Consider the following 21,021-nt stretch of genomic DNA (forward strand, 5'->3'; position numbering starts at 1 on the left):
ATTAAAAGACCATAGCAACTATCAGCACAGCTAAATGAGACAATGGAGGCCACATGCTTTATAGTCTTGTGTTGTCCACGTCTGTTTCAAAATGAGGGATAATATTAATTGTATTATCAGTTACACACTACGGATTAAGAAAATTAAGGAAAAAAAGGTAAGAAAGGCTCTGGTATGACATTATTAGTCTATTGTGTGCACATAATTATAATGGAATTATGGGCTATATGTGTTTATTGTTATAAAAGTTACAGAGACTTGTTGTTATTCTGCAAGAATTTAGCATTTTTCGATAGAAACTGTATTGTGGCCTACTTTGAGTTCCCCCGTTAATGCAACTGGAATTTCCCAGGAGCAATAAATGCAGCATTTGCCGCACACGCGCTTGTTCCCTGAGCTTTCTGACTTAAGTGATGAAATAACTGACAGTTAAATGTCGCGTCCATTGATGTATGAGTTTCAGTTTCATCAATATATAAATATATTTTAGCTCTTCAACAGATCTCGTATTCCACGTAAGTAGAGGTTTACTATCAATTCTTTACGAATCCTAGCTAGCAACTAGGCTAACGGCTAGCTGAACTGCTAACATTTTGTTTCCGTAGTTTATTCTGGCTTTCTATTAGCTTGTTAGCTCTGTTACGCTGAACTAGTTTTTCATGCGAGTTGTCTAAAAGTTGGTCTGATACCATTTTTCAGCTATTTGATCCTCTGAGTAGCTATATTATTAATATTAAAGGATAACACAACCACAAAAGAAAAAGGCCGATCTAGTCATATGGTTTTACATTATCTTAACAGAAATATCATCACTACCATATAATAATAATAATAATAATAATAATAATAATAATAATAATAATAATAATAAAAAACTTAATTTTTTTATCGCACCTTTCATGTTTATCCAAGATTTTATTATTAAATGTACACCACTGGCTTGCATAGCTAACAGTATCAGTAACAAGGTCAACAAGTGCCAGTAAAAGTAGCACAATAAACTCCAAAAACATCACAAAAATGTTTGTATTTATGACTGTCAGTGCCTCTTATGCCTAAGGGTTTGTAACCAAACGCAGGTTTAACTGTGATTTAGATATCAGCACACGGAGATATAACAAAATAACAATAAAATATGAGAATCATAATATCCTGCTTTTAAGTGTAAAAAGCCAATGGTAAGGTTTCCGTGTTTACATACATGAGTAAATGTTATGTAGGCCTGTTTTAATACAAACTAGTGTGTAGATAGCTACCAGTATTTTAAATTCCCTTTTTTCACATGTTCAGTGTCATTAATGGAAGGGAAACTGAAGCCGACAGCGTCCAGCAAGAGGACAATGAACAGCATCCAAGTGCCAAGACAGACGACTTATCAAGAGGTAAGAAAAGCTGCAGATAAAATCGATGACAGTAGTTTTTTCAAGTTAAGGTTCTTCGATCCAGGTTTTGAAAAGTTATGCTTTCTAAATGCAGGAGTCACTGCGGTTTTACAAGAAATAAGTGTGAATGATGGCTCAGACAACACAGTACTCTGATGAGGAGGTACCGAGAAGAAAATGGGGTAAAAAAAAAAGTGAAGGATGATGCAAATGTGTGGACTCTTATTATGACAAATATTTATAGGAATAGTAACAGTAAATGTACTGCTGCAGAGATTTTAATCTGTTTTTGAGATAGATAATCGGATGGACACTTGGATGCATAAATAATGTTTTAGTTCAATTAGGGCTGTCACAAACAGTAGGTGGTTGAGTGAAACCCAAATAATTGATATTAAATCAACTATTTATGTCTTTTTTTCTGTTAATCTTATGCCACTATTATTGTATAAAACTAATTATAGTTTAATAATGAAGGAGACGCCTCATTTATTGGCTTTTAACACTAAAATTCGTAATTCAAAAGTTTTCCCTTCTTTCGTGCCCACCAAATGTTTATTTTATGGAGCTTAAATTTTTTTCCTCACAAATTTGTTCAAATCTGTTTTAGTGAGCAACTTCACCTTTGCCAAGACCTGCACAGGTGTGTTTTGTACTGGACATATTAAAATACCACTCTATAATCTGCAACGTTATTATATGAAGCCTTTTACTGAAATCTACAAAAAAAATGACTGACAGGTACCTATAATCAAAATAAACAATGTACGATGGTAGTGGTGGTAACTTTCCACTTGTGTGCAATTAGAACATACCAGAAGATTCTGGGAAGGGAGCACAAAGACATGACCGTCATTTAAAAAAAAGCGCCAGTCAAAACCTCTAACGGTGGGAAAACGACGCGGAAACAGCAATGGAAATATGAGCATCATCCAATAGGAATGATTCTCATGATTACGTAAAATAATTGCAGTCAGCTCAAATAATTGCTCTCAGGTGATGATGTAATAATGGTGACAGGCCTAAGTGCAATTAGCCTTTTTCCCCATCGCAGCAGATGGAACGCACGCTCGCGAATCAAGACCCATCTCCAGCGAAAAAGAAAAAACCACCGTCTGAAACGTGTACTTTGGAGTCAGCTGGATCATTCGAGGCTACAGCCGCAGGTACTTTACGCTCGCACAAAATGTTGTGCAGCTTGCAAACAAACTGTTTTCACTCGGTTGGAACCTGAAGCCGCAGAAAGTTTTGAACGTCGTGAGCCGACTGCTTGTAAAAGGTGTGAAACAAACAGGATGTTTGTGGCAGCATTAACTGATTGGCTTCTTCTGCAGAGTGGGACTCCAAATTTGTTGCTGCAAACTGTTTGCTTCTCTTTCTGGGACAGATGCTGTACTATGCTGTTTTTTTTTTTATTATTCATGCATTCATATGGCCTCGTTCCAGACTTCTGAATTACTGCCCATTTTTCATCTCGTGCAGTAAAGATATTGTAAAAACAGAAAAAATTATGAAGTGAATTGACATAGCGGTCAAGCTGAGATGCTTTTTTTGCACTTCAAATTTGCAGTTTCCCTTCTGTTGATTTGTTTCTTCACAGGTGCAAGCAGAGAGCTCAGCATGCTGGTTTCAAAATTCACTGAAGTGTTAAGGTATTTACACAAGTTGGGTTTCCAATTTTTTACTATAAATTCATATTCAAGAGTGTCAAATTTATTTCCTTGAAAAAAAGCTAAGTGTGGCAAACTTCTTGGCAGATTCTGAAGATCCCAGATGGGATACCATGAAACCAGAAGAGTTTAATAATCTGCTGACGTTTCATGGAGCATCACAAACAAGTCAAATATGTACACGTGTATTTGGATTCCTCTAAAACTCCTTATAACTTTCCCCATCAGGCTTTCTTTTAGAGCACAAGCACGGACACATGCTTACCTGCCTTATTTTCATACTTACACTGATTTCATCGTCAGTATTTATGGTTTGTTGCAGTGAGAGAGCCGCAGCGGATACACTCAAGATGAAGGAGCTGGAGGGAACTCTGACAGAAGCTCGAAACCTGGAGTCCTACCTGAAAGAGAAGAAAATCCATCTGAGGCAAACGTTGGCTCTAATTTCTGATAAACTGCTGGGCTAAGTGTGTTGCCAGGCGTGTTGACCTGTGGGATGAGGCAGACCTGTTCATTTTAGTTTGGTTTGTGTGCTCCGTACAAACCCCCTTGTGCCGTTCATGTAATTATCTACAAATGTGACAAAGTGCCAAGAAGTGTGTATTGTGTGAATAATATTGTATTGACTGTGGAATAAACTAAACATACATTTACTGTTATGAGTTTGATTTTGAATTAAAATGAATTATTCTGGCTAAAGTCTCCTGATCACAGTGTCACTATTGATTCTTCGTAATAAGCTTATATTTTTGTGATAGCCTAAAATATGTTACTAAATATCATTACTTAGAACGAATACTAAACGAAAAGATTAGAATGCAGAAATGTATGTTTTGAAAGAATGCCCTCTCCTCGTTCACACGCTCACCTTAAAAAAGGGGAAGTATGACAGAAAAGAAACTGCTCTAGTCCAGACCCATGACTAAAGACAAAAGTATGTTTGGAGAAAGGGTTGTGGCTCTACAGTGTTGCTTTTCACCGTGACCAACAGAGGGTGCAAGTGTGCCACATATAGGTGACACAGCAGTTATTGTGAAATGGTTATAACAAGAGTCCACAGGTATGTTCATTATTACAACAGATATTCTAAAAACTGTTTTTTAATCTGCAGTATTCTTGTATATTGTCCTGGTTAGATTAGAAATTATTTATCAAATGAACTAATTCTTCTCCAACATGTGGGGCCTTGTTCCAAAGCGTGTGTTCAGTTATCAGTTTCAGATTTATTTTTGCAAAATAAGCCATAAAAACAGTCTTTGTTGAACTCGAAGTGAACCTGAACGTTTTTCCGGTGGGGTAAAGATTTTTATTGCAGTCACACAGCGTGCATTATGGAATGGCAGATATGATATACACAGAGGTTTCCTTTCATTTCTCCCCAGACGCCACCCACAAACCAAAAAGTATACTTACATTAAAACATTCAGTACTAAGTGTAAAAAAAACCCCCAAAAAACAGGTTTCAAAGGTTTGTAACTGAACAACATCAATATAATCAAGCTACAATATGAGTAAACTTTGGTTGGATTTTATTTTAATTTTTTGTCCAAGCAAGAAATACTGTCATATGTGACCTCTAAATTAAGCATGTATAATGAGACAAACAGAACATCACAGACAATATTTACACAGTTTGGGTTTTTCCACGTGAGGTCCATTTTTTTTATGTCTATGCTGTTGTGTTGAATGTCCCGTGGAAGCCATAGGGGATGTTGACGGGCACCACAGCCCTGCCCAGCTCCTCGAACGTCTTGGCATCCAGAACCAGAAGGAACGTACTCTTGTCCTAAAGAGAATAAAGACACGGCCAAATAAGTACTTTTTTTATTTTACTCTATTAATCCCCAAGGGGAAATTTCTTCACTACAGCAGGGGGGCTCTCAGGGGGGAGCTGCTGCAACAGGCTGCCACTAGCGCGGCGCCAGGTAACCTGACCTGAGGTGCATGTTTTTGGATGATGGGAGGAAGCCGGAGAACCCGGAGAGAACCCACGCAAGCACAGGGAGAACATGCAAACTCTGCACAGAAAGGCCCAGGACCGGATTCGAACCCGGAACCTTTTTGCTGTGAGGCGACAATGCTAACCACTGCACCACCACTGCCCATAAATTATTTATTTTTTCATAAATAAACCATACAAAATGTTTGATCAAGTTAAATGTGTCTGTATATCCCACATTTTTGTTCTGCCAAATGGCTGCTAGTGTTTTAAGAAACAGCATAGGAGCAAATTCAGGGACTTGGATCCACAAATAAACTCACGAATTTCCTTTTCTCGAATGTATGGAGAAATGTTTGACTGAACCTCGCTGACCTTATTGGGAGTGATGACCACAGACATCACGACTCCATCGTCCTCCTCCGTGGCATTAGGCGAGGGTACGAAGACGGGTTCGGAGGGATACAGACCAGGATGTTCCCACACCTGGGAGAAAAGAGTTTCTTTAGTCACATTCTTAAAATCTTAACATCTTTGTTATTTATCATATAAAAGCGATACAAAATTAACTGCAAATTATGATCATTTAAATGAATTAAATTGTTGATTTTAGTTGTTTGAGTGTTATTTGATATTGTTATGACCATAGATTGGAAGTTTGAGTTTTTTCTTTTCCTGTTATTTGCTACAATATCACAGCGTACCTTCATGTGTTTCCCGTGGAGGTCCATCTTGATCAGGGTGTCTCCCACAAGATGTCTGAAGCCGCAGCCGTAGAAGTAGCGGTAGGGATGGGTGTTGTACTTGCCATAATTGATCTGAGGGAACTCCAGACCTCCATATTGATGGAGATCCTCCCCATGGAGGTCCTCGTGGGTACAGAACACCTGCACAGGGGGGGAAAAAAGGAGCGTACTGAGATTTAGGGAACATTTGTAATTAAGAGTACTACAGTTTAGTTTCACTTGAGTTAAATTCATCCACCTACTAAGTCATTTCAGAATTTTTTTATTCCATTGTTTATATATATATATATTTTTTTAAATATAAATTCTAATGGGTGAAATGTTTAATGGAATAGTAAATTAATAATAAAAACATTTAAGCATAATAAGTTGGTGCTAAGTAGCTGTAAACCAAAAAATTGTTTTAATGCAAAATACTGTAATTTATTTACTCATTTATGAATCATTGATATTTGTGTAAGAAACTACAATGAAATGATAAAATGCAGATATATACTCAAAATAAAAACAGTTTGAATATGTGGATGAATATTCTGTGAACTGTGATCTAGAGAACTGACTTGGTTGGTTGATACACGTAGATGATGTTGGCCGCCTTACCTTGTCCTTGCCAATTCTTTTAGAAGTGGCTGTGCAGTCAGGTCGGTTGATCAAATTCTGGTCGTAGGGTGTGTCACGGTCCACTTTGAGAGGCAGCACGAATCGCCGAGGGAAGACTCTGCACAAGGTGTTATACACCTGAAGGGGGGGGGGGGTGGTAGGAATCTTGTCAGCCTCAACAAATCTATCCATTCTTCAGCTGAACCAAAAGCACCTTAAGTCCTAGTTGTGTAAGCGTAGAAGGGTATGAGACTGTCTGCAGTGAACTTTACTTTGCACCTGCCCACCTCATCAAGAGCTTCTCCAGACTCACGCAGGTTCTGGACTTTGTAGTTTGCAATCGCCTGACCATCGTCGGCAGCACACATGTCAAGGATCAACAAGCCGTCCTCCTCAAACGCGTTGATCTGGTGGAAGGTCGACAGCGGTTTGGCGAGATACTTGGTGGAGTTTACCTGAAACACACAAAGAGGAATGACAATGCTTTAGATAAGTTACACGCATAGTGTAATACAGCAATTTAGAGGAGTCGAGCGTTAGAGCCATACCTTGCCCGTCTGTTTGTCGATCAGATGGAAGATAGTGTTGAGTTTGGGGTTCCAGGAGAAGCCGTCACTGATGCTTTTCCTTCTCAGCTTGCCCGTCACTATCTTTAACATGTCCATTTTGATAGGCTGCTCAATGAACACCACGTAGTTCTCAGACATTGCTATAAAGGATTTGGAAGATTGTATTAATTTCTATTCAAAATTCGCTTGTTATTTGATCAGTTGTTTTCAATCATTTATCAGGCAAAAGCAGAAAAAAAGAAAAATGCTTAGGCCTCTTAGTTTCCAGCTAGCAGAAGACGTGCTGCTTCATTTTTTTATCATATGTTATGGTAAACTGAACACCTGCTGGGATTTGGAGAAGGTTTGATCAAACCAAATACTTGTAAGATATTTGAAAATGTTTCCTCGGGCTCAGGGGAATGCAAAGAATTTGTTTTAAACAATGTGTCTACATTTCAGTCAAACAACTAATGCAGATAATCGTTTGTTGCTGCCCGTGATCTCTCTTATGTAAGTTGGCCGGTGGTTACTGTGGCATAAATAAAACTGGGTCAGTAGCCAGCTGGGACTGAATGAACCCTGCACCTCAATGAAGAAGTTATATTCAATGTCAGTCATGTCTGGTTTCTAGAATGAACAGCTCCATAAAACACATTATATTTGCAAACATCTTGGTAGAATTCATACATGGTGGGCTTTGATTTGAACACAAGAACTTTAGCTCACCAAAGCTGTGGTAGTAGGACGGCTTGGTCTTGTCCGTTGAAGGAATTGAGCACAGCACTTCAGCTCCCTCCAGGGTTTCTTCCTCTGTTATCTTGGTCGGAGGCACTCGGATGATGTTGTAGATCGCTCCTGTCAAGACAGATGTGATCAGATCCCTGATAAAGGCCCATCAAACACATGGGCAGTGTGGCTCACTTGTGTTTTGATATACAGACTCCTGTGCTATGAGAAAAAAAGTGATCAGATGTTTTCTAAAATACCTTTATGGCTGTAGGAATTTCCCATGTTGTACGTCGTTCCATCGGGGTCAGTGTGAGGGTGTGCGGTTGCTCCGTTCACGGCAATGAATTTGCTCCAGTCCACCTAATGCAAACACATGCAAAAGCTCCAATCAGCTCTCGGCTTTATTGACAATTTAGTTTCTCTTTCATGGTTTTATTCATCAGCTCATCGTACAGTAAGGTGTGAAAGTAGCCGGTAATAAATGTAGTTTATCTTTCAACTTGTTTGTGATTTGCTGTTATCGTGTGTTAATAAACGTTCAGCTACATTCAATGTCATGTTACCTTTGCAATTGTCTTTAGTGTCTCAGGATCCACCTTGTGCATGATATTGGTTTCCGTGCTGACGTAATAATCACCTTTGTAGGTCACAAAACTCACATTGGCATTATCCGTGGGCTCTACAAGGGTAAAAGGTTATCAAACTGTTAAGTGACACGTGGAAGCAAACTATAAATGTAGTATTCAAATCTGTTTTACAATCAAACCACATCTTATTTACTGCATTTGGGAGTTCTGTTTGTTTTCATGCGGTGGGATTTAACCCTTGTGTTGTCCTTGGGTCAAAATGACCCGCAGCTGTGTTCAATCAATTTCTATTTTATTTTCATATTTTTTTGGGATCATTGGTGACAAGGAGGCTGTGAGGGTTTCTTTAAAGAATGATGACCAATGATCCCCAAAAGAAATATAAAAATATAGAAATAAAATAGAACTTGGTTGAACACAGCTGCGGGTCATTTTGACCAAAGGACAACACAAGGGTTAAATACTCACTTGGTAATTCAAATCTTGACAGGAAGCGCTGGAAGAAGTTTTTGCAGGGGTCTGGCATGTTGATAGTCCCAAACTCAGACACAGCAATGCGGTTGTGCTCCTGGTTGGATTGGTAGCTGTCACTGGACAGGAAGCGGCTTTTGTAAGTCACCTGTCCGTCGGATATTTTGAACTGGTGCAGGAGAGCCATACCATCAAACCAGTGGTTGAACCTGATGGGAACAAAATGACCAGCGAAAAGGAGTGAGCTTTGTGATGAAGTGTTGGCAGCACACACATGAACACTGTCAGGTGTACTCACTTCTGGTTTCCGATCTCGAACTTCCCTGGCCCATTTCTCAAGAAGTTTCCCTTGATCCATTCTGGGATTGTGCCAATGATATTGGTGCAGATGGGCTCAGGGGTGTCCTCCACTGAGGTCACAATCTTTTCAATGCAAGGCAGATTGTGCACATCTGTGAAGTGGTTGACTTGCTTCCTAGACTTGGATTCTTTGAGTGCTGTGGAAAAAAAGGTTAGCAAAGTTCACAAGTGCAAACCATACTCATTGTTGTACAATAATCTCAGTTAAGCTCGATAACTGAATTTAAAGTGTGCAAAACTGCAAATCAAATGCTTACCTGGGGTATCGTTCTTTTGATGTGTGAGGGTATCCATGGTTTTAGGAAAGTGTCCTGTAGCTTGTCGTCTCTTCTGAGATGTTGCTCTTTCTCCAAGACTGGCCGTCAGCTTTATACTCTCCTCCTGACTCTGACATCCCCCGACGAAAAGATATGTCTGCATGCAGACAGTGATTTCATTCTTGTGTAAGCCTCTACCAAACAGACGTACACTGTGATCACAAGATAATATAAGTGGTAACTTATTCACAGAGATATTCACTTGATCTTACAAATGGAAAATTACTGTCATCTTTTTTCAAGTAATTCTTTATTCCATTTTAGTTTGTCAGGCTAAATGTGTATCCTTATCCATGGAATGGATTGTGAAGGATATTTTAAAAAAATTGCTGAGGCATTTTTTCTTTTTTAAATGGATGAACACAATCAGCTTTTATTTTCAATATTTATTTTTGCAAATTTCTATTTCTGGAATAATTAAAGCATTTGACAAAATGTTCCTGCCAACAGGGATTTTCTTGCAGTTTATTTGGAGCAGAAATTAAATGAGTGCCTAATTTCTACTTGTTACACAGTATGATTTATCAATGCTTTGTAAATCAGCCATAAAACAATGAAAATGTAATCACTGTTTCCTCAGTTTCTTTAGTTGTGAATAACTGAGTAAAAGATTACCTAATTTCTGAAAGGCATCAAATTAAAGATGACTAATTTGTTTAATATTTCAAACAAGATAACAAGATAATTTGTATCCATCTTTTATGACCTTAACATAACAGATAGTTCTATGTTTTGTGTAGTACGGGTGAAACAAAGGTTTGTAGAACAGGTTTTGCTTCTGAGGGCAAAGGTTTAAGCAGTTCACTTCTACTTCACGGGAAACACCTCATTACATTACAGCATTGTAAAACCCTCATTTTACAGTACAACACTGTAAAACAATGAAAACCAATGGACACACAAGGATGAAAAAGATCACCTTGAGCTCTCTTGAGGTAGTCCATCACAGATTATTCACCTGATGGAGAAGCTATCTTCTTTCACCTGAAGCTTTTTTACGAACAGTAGACGTTTGCGTCCACAATTTGCTGGTATTTAAGTGAATCCATTCTAATTTGCAACATAAGCCCAAAGTATGATCGAGCCACCCTTTGTGTTTAAAAGTCAGGGAGATGATCTTTTCATGAAACTTTGCACCTTTTTTTTGGCTGGAAGGCAACAGTAGAGTGAGCCCCATAAACCCAAATGTCTTTCATTGCATGACTGTCTGAGTGGTTGACCACTAGTTTGGCAAACATTGCATGACTGACAGAGGTCACACTGTGGGTTGGCCGAATACCACCATTATCCATGTCAAATGAAAAGTTCCTCTCAACTAATCTTTTTGACCAATTTGACTGTTTGTAAAAGTCTGTGAAACTTTTCAAACCAAGTTTTTAAAATTGAGTCAAATAATTTTTCCAAACCTACCTTTGCTCATTGTGGCCAAAACATTCTATTTTAACTGTATCCGTTCAAAGAACTACATCAAGCTACATTCAGCAGCCCAGTTCATATGAAAATGAGTGATGGCCATGTTGGTCAACAGCCAAAAATGTATTAGATTCACAATAACGGTCCCCACAAACTGACTGTGTTTTTCTTTCCACATTGTTTTCTAATGACACTATGTGACTGCCCAACAAAGCTGGCTGACATCTTAGTCATACAAAAAAGGTGCCTTAGACTGTTAGGGACTAACTAGTTAGATATATATGAACTGCAAAGTACATGTAGTTGTAAACAGTTACTGAGGAAAACAATGTGTAATTGAATTACAGTTACTATTCAAAATGTTTGTGAGCATAAATTGGTTCCATCCTAATATGTTATTTTTGGTAAAAAGCTTATATAAGAATATGATATTCATTCTGTTGTTTTGCATCATTCCAATGCACAATAATCTCTTTTGTCCTTTATAAACAGCCTCTATTCATTTGATGGTACATGTGCTCAGATTTTATTCTTGTTTTTCATTTGTTTATGTGTTTGAATTTGCACCGCCTTGTGTCTGCCAAACAAATCAATGTGTAATTTCTCCAAGTAACTCAATCAAGGTGGTTTTCCATTTGTCAGATAAAACAAAGAGATATTCAAAAAGAGTAATTCAGGAGGCAGTGTTAAAAGAGGAGTGAACAGTACCTAGCCCTGTTGAAAGTTTTATCATTACTCAGCATGGAGGTGACCTGAATGTGGACTTGGTTTGAGGTTATGGGAATATTTACTGCAGTCTGTTATTGTCAGGAGTTCAGTTTTGTCCTCCGTTTTGCCCCCGATCACCTCTCCTCATGTGTCCCCTGTCTTTGTCTGTGGCCACGCCACTCACCTCCCGTGGCCACGCCCCTCACCAGTCCCAGCAGATGCAGCCACTCACCCCTGATCACCACCTGCAGGTGTGCTGCATCTCCCTGATCACCTCCCCAGACTATATGTAACCTGCCCCTGCACAACTCTGGTTGTCGGTGCATTTTGTTAGCCACCCGTCCGTCCTCTGTCTGCTCCCCGTCCGTCTTCCATCTGCTCCCCGTCAGCTCTCCGTCAGTCCTGTTCCCGTTCCTCCGGCCTCTGTGTCTCCTGCGGATATCCCCCGTCAAAATCATCAGTCGGTGGAGTTGCCCTCCCGGCTTGGAAGATTGTTGACGCCGTCCCTTCCGCTGGTCTGCCGGCTGCCCTGTTACCCGTGTCCCCCTGGAGCTGTCGGTCGAGTTGCCCTCCCGACTGGACGTAAAGTGGACACGCTCGGTGCCACCTTTTGGTTTGTAGTTTTTTGTTTGTGTTTTGGACAATAAAGACTGTATTTTTGGAATTTGAAAACCTTGAGTCTGTGAGCTTGCATTTGGGTCCTGGAAAAACACCCCACCACATAACAGTTATATAATTACCAGTATGTAATTGTGATTTGCTGAGGTGGTTGGACTTTTAAATCAAAAGAATCCCATCTTTCTTCAAGTTGTATTGAATAACTTTTAATGAAAGTTAGATTTTAATCACTGTTGAGTACTGCTGTCAGGGTTTGCCGAATTGAAATATTTTTTTTCGGACAGCTATATGTCCCAGTTTCAAACATTTGTAAGAAAAGTAATGAAAACAATATTTAAATTCAATAAGTTACATTACTTTGGTGACGTTTAATAAGGTAATTAGTCATCTGTTACATTTCAAAAGTAACCTTACCAACAATTGTAGGTTTGGAAAAAGATTGTGGTTTGTGTTAAAATAAGTTCAGGTCCTGAAATGCCACTCGATTCTGTAATATAAATACCAAAGTATTTTTTACCCTCCAGTTATTGTGCAATTTATTAAGGAAATTCCTATGAAAACATGTCAAGCCCTGCAAGAAGTATATATGTGGAACACATTCACAGGAGCGTAACAATGTCATTTTCCAGTATCAACAAATCCAACAGTGGAAATTCCCCACTGCAATATTTTGGATGTGCTTATTTATGTTTTTTTTATAAGAATGAGAAAATGTGGATGTGAAACAAAGGTATCAGCAACTTTGCCCTGAAGCAACCAAAGAAGAATTGAAGAATGGAAAATCCCTCAGACAGACAGTGCTAATATTAAAGTGTATGTACTTCTGGTTCATGAATTTTTCACTAATTTAGTTATCCTGATCGATGTATGGTGGGTATCAAGAAAAATGAAACTTGTGTTTCCAGATGATCCACTGAATTAGATCATGTTTATGGCTCATTTGAAATGTTAGTTGTTTTTCTCCTTTTTTTGTTTTTGTTTTTTATGCGTTTAGGACATTATGACCTCAAATCCTCATTTTGGCATGATTTGAGAACAAAGAGTAGCTCTATGTCTGTGACTGCTAAGTGACCGATGATGGAAATATTCAGTGTGCTGAAATCAGAGCACCAATAATCAGCTCTTTGTTACTAATAACCAGGATCCATATTGCTGTGCGGTATTTTGTCCCACATGTTGTTCACCAGCTGGATCCTTCAAATGAAAAATTAAAAAGAAACTTATAAATGAACCATAAGTATTTTTAGAACAATTGTTTTTTTCTGTCTATCTGATTGTTAGAAGAGAATAATTGTGTCTGAGGAATAAACAACTTAAAAATGTTAAATTCTTGCCTGAAAACATTTCACATCAAAACATTTTCATGCCATCAGCAATGCTAATTTGCAACAGTTGTTTACAACCAACATTGTCATTAGGAGTTGTAATATGGACGTATGTTCCACCTTCTACACAAGCTAATTGGTCGATGCCTTTACTCGCAGTGCAAAAACTCAGAAAAATCAACCTTCTTCTGAAAACATCTTACTTTTTTGCCACGTAATATTCATGTTCTGTGTTAAAGTACTCATGAAAGAAACAATTGTTTGAGAAAACATTTTTATTTGCAAATTAACTGCTTGAAAAAACATCCCGAGTGTGTAAATACCTTTACTTGCGGACTGCGAGTCAGAACGTGAATCGCTGAGTTTAACATAAAGAGTGTAGAAGAGGTGCTCTCTCCAAAAGTTCTCAAATGCACTCACTAAAACACACTTTATATAAATCTGTCATGTTTGTATGAACCATACACAAATCAGAATGGAAAAATTATTTTGTATTTTCTTTTTTAATGGGCATGATATGCCACAATGTAAATGAATAGACGTTAGAGATGGATTGATCATCTAATTCTTGGACCGGAAGCTGATAAGTGAGTTTCACAAAATATGTAACCCTCCATTTAAAGGAGAAAATGTAGAGAGTAAGTATTGAGTAGTCATAGTGACTCATGTAAATAATGTAATGAACACTTTTAGTATTCTTAGCCTAATTTAAAATGTTTTCGAAAAGTCTGCGGCTTCATTTTCTCACATAAATCAGTTTGTTTTTAACAAATACAAGTGGAGCTGAACATGCGGGGAAATGCTAAGTCATTTCTGCCCTTGTACACTGGATCCCTGTGGCAGGGAGCGCTCGGGGCAATGTGCTTCAAAAAGACCCAATTTTGTTTACGAGGCCATGACTTTGAAATCTGTTATTTAGAAATAAACCATAAAAACATCCTCACAAAATTAGTTATTAGTGCGTTTAAATGTTGCTGTCCTCAACATTATGCAGCAGTTTCATATCAAAGAATCCTTTGTCTGCTGTAGTTGGTGTTGAACAGGGGGTAGCTAGTTCTCAGACACACCTGCTTAAACGTTTGAATTCAGTGGAGGTGTGGCATCACTATGCGTGACTACTATTATCTACGGATGAACTTGTTACAGACCTCTGTACCGTCACCTCGAGAGTTCAAAGGTTTTCCCCAACAGAGCTGAGGTGTCTTTATGTCTTAAAATGTCACTCACATGGAGTGTTGTGTTATCAATGGGTGGGATTGGTTTGCAACAAGGAGAAGTGTTTGGTGTCACAAAAGAAGATATTCAGGGTGTATTAATACCATAGTCCGGGTGTCCATCTGATAAATAACCCCATCATTAAATAGACATTAAAGCCTCAAAAAGTGGTATGTTCGGAGGTGTGACTTTGATTGACAGCCCTGTTGTGCAGTTAGGGCTCCACTATACTGTAAGTGGGTGGGCATAGTGTCCTCAGTTTTCCAATCAGATCAAGTCAGATCCCTGCTCGCTCCTCCCCAGCTTACATGTGGTCACTTCTGGCTACAAAATAGTAAAAAAATATGAACTTGACGCTTCAGAAAGGATTTTGACAAACCAACGGGTGACATATTGGTCGGTTGCTGCTTGTTCTGTACATGCAAATCTTTGAATTTTCAAATAGTCCCTGCCTCCATCTCCACCCTCTACCTCCAACTGGCTTAGGAATGTTTGAATTAATGTTTTTTAGACTAGTCAGACTAGCACCGCAGTTCCAAAGTAGAATGCTCAGTTATGGCACTGATGGCCCAGTTCACTGATTATGTGTCTTCTAGCATATAAACAAAACAACACACAAGCTGTTAAAAGCGTGACTTTCCCCAGAGCAGGTCTTTAATGCAGAAATGAAATAACCTTGCTCTGTTGGTATCAAAAAGTTGAATTAAACTTGATCACTTGCAAAATTATACTCTATTTATTCATTTATGTTTGAGTTGAAGTTGAAGTTGAATGTTTTTTTTTTTTTTTTATTATACCCTGGGACAATTTGTTGTACGGTCAAGAGTGACAACACACCCTCAGGAAAACAATAATAAAATAAAAACCAAGTAACAAGAATAATAGAATAAAAGGTCCATACATAATAATTACAGCATACAGCCTTTTCAGAGTGACAGAGCGAGCACCATCTATGCTACCAGTGGCAGAGCGCTGTCAGAGAGTGAAGATTTTGACGCTATGGAGGACAATAAGAACAACAGTCTGTGAACAGACACCGAAATACATTGTCTGCTTTGCTTCCACGTTGGAAAGACGCGTAACCAGTGTAGCTACTGTTGGACTTGGGCTCCTGCTAGTACAAAGCCAATATGTGTCAGCCCCCAGTCCTGCGCGTTCTTTAATGAGGCAATAGGAGAAGATGTCAGGCTTCAAAATATTTATTTAACAGCCGCAGAATAATCAGTTTACAGAGCTCTGGGTCCAGACTATGTTTCCCTGACCGCAACAGAGTATGTGTCAGTTCACGAAGTCTGACCTCCTGACTTTCCCTGACCCAGTCTTCTTATAGTACAGACACCAAAAAGTCATGTATGGTGATGTGTCCTTTGTTGATTGGTCGAGGTGGTGGTTGTCTTCCTTCACACCCTGAAGTCCTCACGACAGCCGTCTGTTCCTGTTTATGCCTCAAAGAACAACAGTATGTGACCCCACAGGTTGCCGACCCCCTCCTGTGACCTTTTGGTTTGGCACAGTACTTTCACTCTCATTCACAAACACAGCCTTTCGTCTACACCTTCATTCACAAACACAACCTTTTGTCTACACCTTCATTCACAAACACAGCCTTTCGTCTACCCCTTAGGATTAATAGTTGATAATACGACCTATATATAAGTAATATGATATGGCATACATATATGTTGTATTATTGTAAACATAACCTAGCACAGAATCGCACACTGGACACACCAAATCTGAACCATTCATTTACAAATAAAATGTGCTGACCTTCTTTCCCAAAGATCTGATTGAGAAACAAATCCGAACTGCCTGCAGTCTGAACAAAAGCCTTCGTCACTAACCTCACCTGACTGCCCGTTAGTTATAGGCTTCTGTAGGGCTGAAGAAAATTTTGGTGACATATCTTGGCAGGCCAGCCATTACGCACATTGCCTCGTGCACTTCAGTCAATTCATCAATTATGGGCAAAAAAAATTGAATATAGCAGCTTCAAAGTTTAAATTTAGCTCTCAGTCGGGTTTGGCACACAGATTAAGTCAGTAAGAAATGAAGCTGCTGCATATGGGGGAGGGCACTACCATACTGCTAACCATATGACCCAAAATACAAGCTGTTATTTAAAAATAAAAAAGGAAGCACGTAGTTGGTTTACAGCCTGTTGCAGTCTCTTCGATGTGCTTCTGAATGGCAGTGAACGGCTTTATGGTTTGTTTTTATCGCTTATGACCAAGTCAGACAGAGGTTAACCACTTTTCGACAAGCCTTTGGAGATAATAATGTTTCACGATAAGGAAGTCTTCACTCTGAACTTGACAGAGTCCCCCCCTCCCCCCATGTTGTTTCTTGATTCATTTAAAGTACACTGTTGGGACATCGTCTAACAGCCTTTTCAGTTGTTTCATTTGCTGGGTGATTTTCACACATCGGCCCTCATTGGGTTCAGAACATGCATCTATTCAGAAAAAAATTCATATTCTGCCATTTGAAATTGACAGTTTGTCAAGTTGATCATAATTTCTGACATTTTCTGGTTCCACAACAAATACCAATGTTGTCATCACAATTCTCATTAGGGGGACACAAAGATCTACAGAGACAGTTCCTCATTCTGGGAAAATGGAGTAAAAAAAAAAGAGAAAATAATAACATTAGAAATATCACAGTTATTTATTTGAGGAAGGAAGAGCAGAAAAAAATAAAATACCATTAAGAATTTAATATTATTTCTTCAGTCAGGCTTGAGGTTAGTTGTCTACGTTTTTTGGCCACTTAGGGACATCGAGAAAGTCATAAACTGAGTTGATGTATGAAGAACTTGTTTTCAAAGAGCTGCTTATTTACAAATCCACCAGTGTGGATAACTTTAGAATTTATTCATCTTTCTGGCCACTAGGTGAACATAAATCTAAAATCCCTCTCCCTTTCACACTGGCTGTGGTCTCCACTGAGCATAGTGGACAGGGGTTTAAAAAAAAGAAGTTTTTAGCCTTTGCTGAAAACAGTTGCATGCATTTCTGCTGCTGAAAATGAGGCTGGTAACAGTGATGGGAATAAGCAGTAAAAATATGGGCCAGCAAACCATTACAATTCGTTTAAGGATGATATGTCATACTAAAATAATACAATATATAATGACGAAATAATAAATTTAAGAATATTTAGTTCCTTCAAATGAAGTTGAAGAGACCTGTGTCAGATTTGTTTTAAGTTCCCTCACCACTGACATCAATAAATTTAGAAGCAGATAAAAGTATCAAGATTCTCTTAATGTCCACTTAAAGTATTTTTATCTGAGTGGGAAAAATAGACCTACATAAACAACTGCAAAAATGAGACCTGCTAAAAACACACTGTTTAAAGACTGTGGACCACATGTTGAGATTGGACTGTTTTTCTTAAATCACACTAAGGCTAAAAAAGTAATTTGCTAAAGCTTTTTATTTGTCAGTTGATAGCCTTGGGGAAGGAACACCCAAAGTAAGTCCCATCTGAGTTTTGCCTGCCACTGAGGATGACTCACTTCCTGATACATGGGGAAAAAAAACAAGTAAAATCATAGAAGCACAAATTCACAGCTTCTGGTCAGCCAAAATGGTTTGACAGGAAATTTACTTGTGATATCTGAGCGCCAGACAAACATGTGAAGACTTGTTGACAGGTATGTCTATTGCTTATGTGTGTAATAAAAGGATACAAATCTATTGCAGTTATAGACTAAATACAACTGAATCACTATCTGGCATAGCAACAACTGCTTTCAAAACGTCTTACTTAACCCTTAAATTAATAGACACAGGTCACTGTTAAATGCAAGGAAGGTCAGGACCTTGCATGTTACCTTTTTTGAAAATTTACCCACAGCTCGTTTCACCCCTCTGGTGGCAGACCAGACATGTTCACAGCCAACAAGCCAGCCTAATAAGAGCAACCATCCGCGGAGAAGGGATTTCAAAATAAAATGATAAAAAATCAATTCCAGTTATTAGACGAAGTACAACTGAATCACTAACTGATATAGCAACTTCTGCTTTCAAAACGTCTTTTTTTTTTTTTAACCCTTAAATTAATGGACACATGTCACTGTTAAATGCAAGTAGAACAACCCAAACGTAAACAATTCATATTAAAAGACTTTTGACAAACTGAAAATTTTATTTGTATAACTGATATAAGAAAAGAGAGAAAAAATAGGCACGTCTGGCTCAAAAATAAAAGACACGCTTTCCATTTAGACGAAAATAAAACAGGAATTGCGTTTTTGTTTAGTCCTTTATTTTCACTTCCGCCTGGAAGCGCGCGCCCGCGTGCGTAAATTCCACACATACATGTGAGTGAGTCAGGTAGTCGGAGTCAGAGCAGCCTCACTCAGCACCAGTCAGGATAACAAGTTCAGCGTTTTCAAACTCCGTTTAAGACGTCAGACTTTTTGTGAGAGGAAGTTTTGATTTTTTTTAAACATACTGAAGAAAAAAACATCTCTAAAGGTCGGTGAAATTTTCAGCACTCTAAAACCTCCGTAAAGCGGTATAATTAGCAAATAACACTTAAGTAGCAATGCCTATTTGAACAAAAAAAAAAATACTTCCGTACACTGAACACTTTAGAAATAAACGTGATAATTCCATGATATACTGTACTTTACTCGAGTATTTCATTTTTATGTTACTGTACTTTTTACTCTATTACCTTTGCTTGACAGCTTTAGTTACCAGTTTTCAAACCTTTCCTGTTTAGTGAAAACCACGTATATTCAAATTTTTTTGGGGTTTTGAATTTAAATATTTCTGATAAACTGAAAGATTAGATGATAGGCAGAGAAAATGTCCCTCCTTCTTAAAACTGGATAAAATATTTATACAGCCACTTGGATAAGCATGAAAATTAATCGTCACAAAGCTGAAAATAGGACTGTGTTTCGGAGCTTGTTGAGTTTTTACAGACATGTGTTTCTCAGGACAGTAACAGTATAAACATAAAATTATCCTATTTCATTAAATAGACAGACAGACAGACCGACATATACATAAATAGAAATAAATAACCAACAAAAAGTCAATCATTGGTCCAAAAAACAGGGCCAAGAACAAAAGAATTTCCAAAGAAAAATTAACCCAACATTGAATAAATAGATCAATACACAAAAAATACTTGCGAGAAAAAAAAACAAGTGCCGCCGATTTATATTGCAGTAAGCAAAACACAGTCACTTAATATCCTGGAAGTCCTGACGCAGCTAATGCACAGTGCAACAATCTTACATCACAAGGAGTAATTGTACTTTTCATACTTTGAATACATGTTTGATATAATGAGCTGATAATACATCATGCACTACTACAGATTATATTACTCAACTGTTCATAAAAAAGCCCCGCCAATTACCACATCAGTTCATCAGTAGTGTTAACCTAACGGTGAGAGTATTCACAGGCAGACCAAATTTCCTTTTTTATTTATTGTACATGGGATATTTTTATATTGAAGCATTGCTCCTTTTCTAATTATAAATTCCTTCTTCTCTTGGATTAGAATTTTGCCTGAACTGTGAAGGGACGTTTTGTTGTCTGAGTTTTGACCCTAGCACAGCACTTCCCACCGTACCTGGTGTACTTTTACCAATTGTGCACCACTTTTGCCTTGGAGGGGGGACTGCCTTAAAAAGTGTGTAATAAAGAGTGCAGATTTATATGAAAGACAGGAACACAATGTGCCTGTAGCCTCGCTGTCTGTGGTTTGTTTTAGCGCCGTACGTTGTAAATCCCCCGAGCAGAGGGGATACACCATCACACCTCTTGGTTTTCCTCACGGATGTCATACGTATGTGGGTGTGTCGAGCCATGTGGATTGTACAGACGGAATAAAAACTAAACAGCTGATGCAGTGTTTTTACATTCAATTCAATTAAATTATATTTATATAGCGCGAAATCACAACAGAGGTTATTTCATGGCACTTAACAAATTAAAGTCGTTACAGCAAGACTTTACAGCATTATACAGAGAAACCCAACAATTCAACAATTCCCACATAAGCTAGGAGGGGAAAAAAAACTCCTCTTTAAGGGAGAAAAACCTCCAACAGAGGGAAGAAAAACTCCCTCTTAACAGGAAGAAACCTCTGACAGAACCAGGCTCAGAGGTGGGCGGTCATCTGCCTCGACCGGTTGGGGTGAGAGGAGAGCAGAGAGAGAAAAGGACAGCATAGAGATAGAAGAGAAGAACTGTTGGTGGAGACGACAAGCGCAGGGCAGAGACATGCAGCTCCATGACGGGACATCTGCAGAAGAAAGAAGAGAAACTACGCGAGCGAGGGAACTGAATGGAGACAACAGACAATAAGAAAAAGCTACGGGAGAGAAAAAGCATGAAGTTAATGAGATGTAATGGT

General features: G+C 38.5%; 2 protein-coding genes across 2 annotated transcripts; one reads left to right on the forward strand and one right to left on the reverse strand.

Annotated features, from left to right (window-relative positions):
- The first annotated feature begins 425 nt into the window (after positions 1 to 425).
- LOC138196867 (testis-expressed protein 12) lies at positions 426 to 3,753 on the forward strand. Its single transcript, XM_069147258.1, has 5 exons — positions 426 to 515; positions 1,291 to 1,382; positions 2,437 to 2,548; positions 2,983 to 3,034; positions 3,375 to 3,753. The coding sequence occupies exons 2-5, from the start codon at positions 1,299 to 1,301 to the stop codon at positions 3,517 to 3,519; spliced, it is 393 nt and encodes a 130-aa protein (XP_069003359.1). The 5' UTR covers positions 426 to 515; positions 1,291 to 1,298; the 3' UTR covers positions 3,520 to 3,753.
- Positions 3,754 to 4,349: 596 nt separating this feature from the next.
- LOC138196953 (carotenoid-cleaving dioxygenase, mitochondrial-like) lies at positions 4,350 to 8,877 on the reverse strand. The gene is made up of 10 exons (XM_069147346.1): positions 8,656 to 8,877; positions 8,181 to 8,294; positions 7,875 to 7,977; positions 7,615 to 7,743; positions 6,886 to 7,046; positions 6,625 to 6,792; positions 6,338 to 6,475; positions 5,696 to 5,878; positions 5,367 to 5,477; positions 4,350 to 4,838 (listed from the first exon to the last, which is right to left on the reverse strand). The coding sequence occupies exons 1-10, from the start codon at positions 8,860 to 8,862 to the stop codon at positions 4,722 to 4,724; spliced, it is 1,431 nt and encodes a 476-aa protein (XP_069003447.1). The 5' UTR covers positions 8,863 to 8,877; the 3' UTR covers positions 4,350 to 4,721.
- Between the last annotated feature and the right edge of the window lie 12,144 nt (positions 8,878 to 21,021).

The sequence above is a fragment of the Embiotoca jacksoni genome, unplaced genomic scaffold (assembly GCF_022577435.1).
Source record: "Embiotoca jacksoni isolate LCO1_2020_lvr unplaced genomic scaffold, fEmbJac1.0.p SCAF_14, whole genome shotgun sequence".
In the NCBI taxonomy this organism is placed as follows: domain Eukaryota; kingdom Metazoa; phylum Chordata; class Actinopteri; family Embiotocidae; genus Embiotoca; species Embiotoca jacksoni.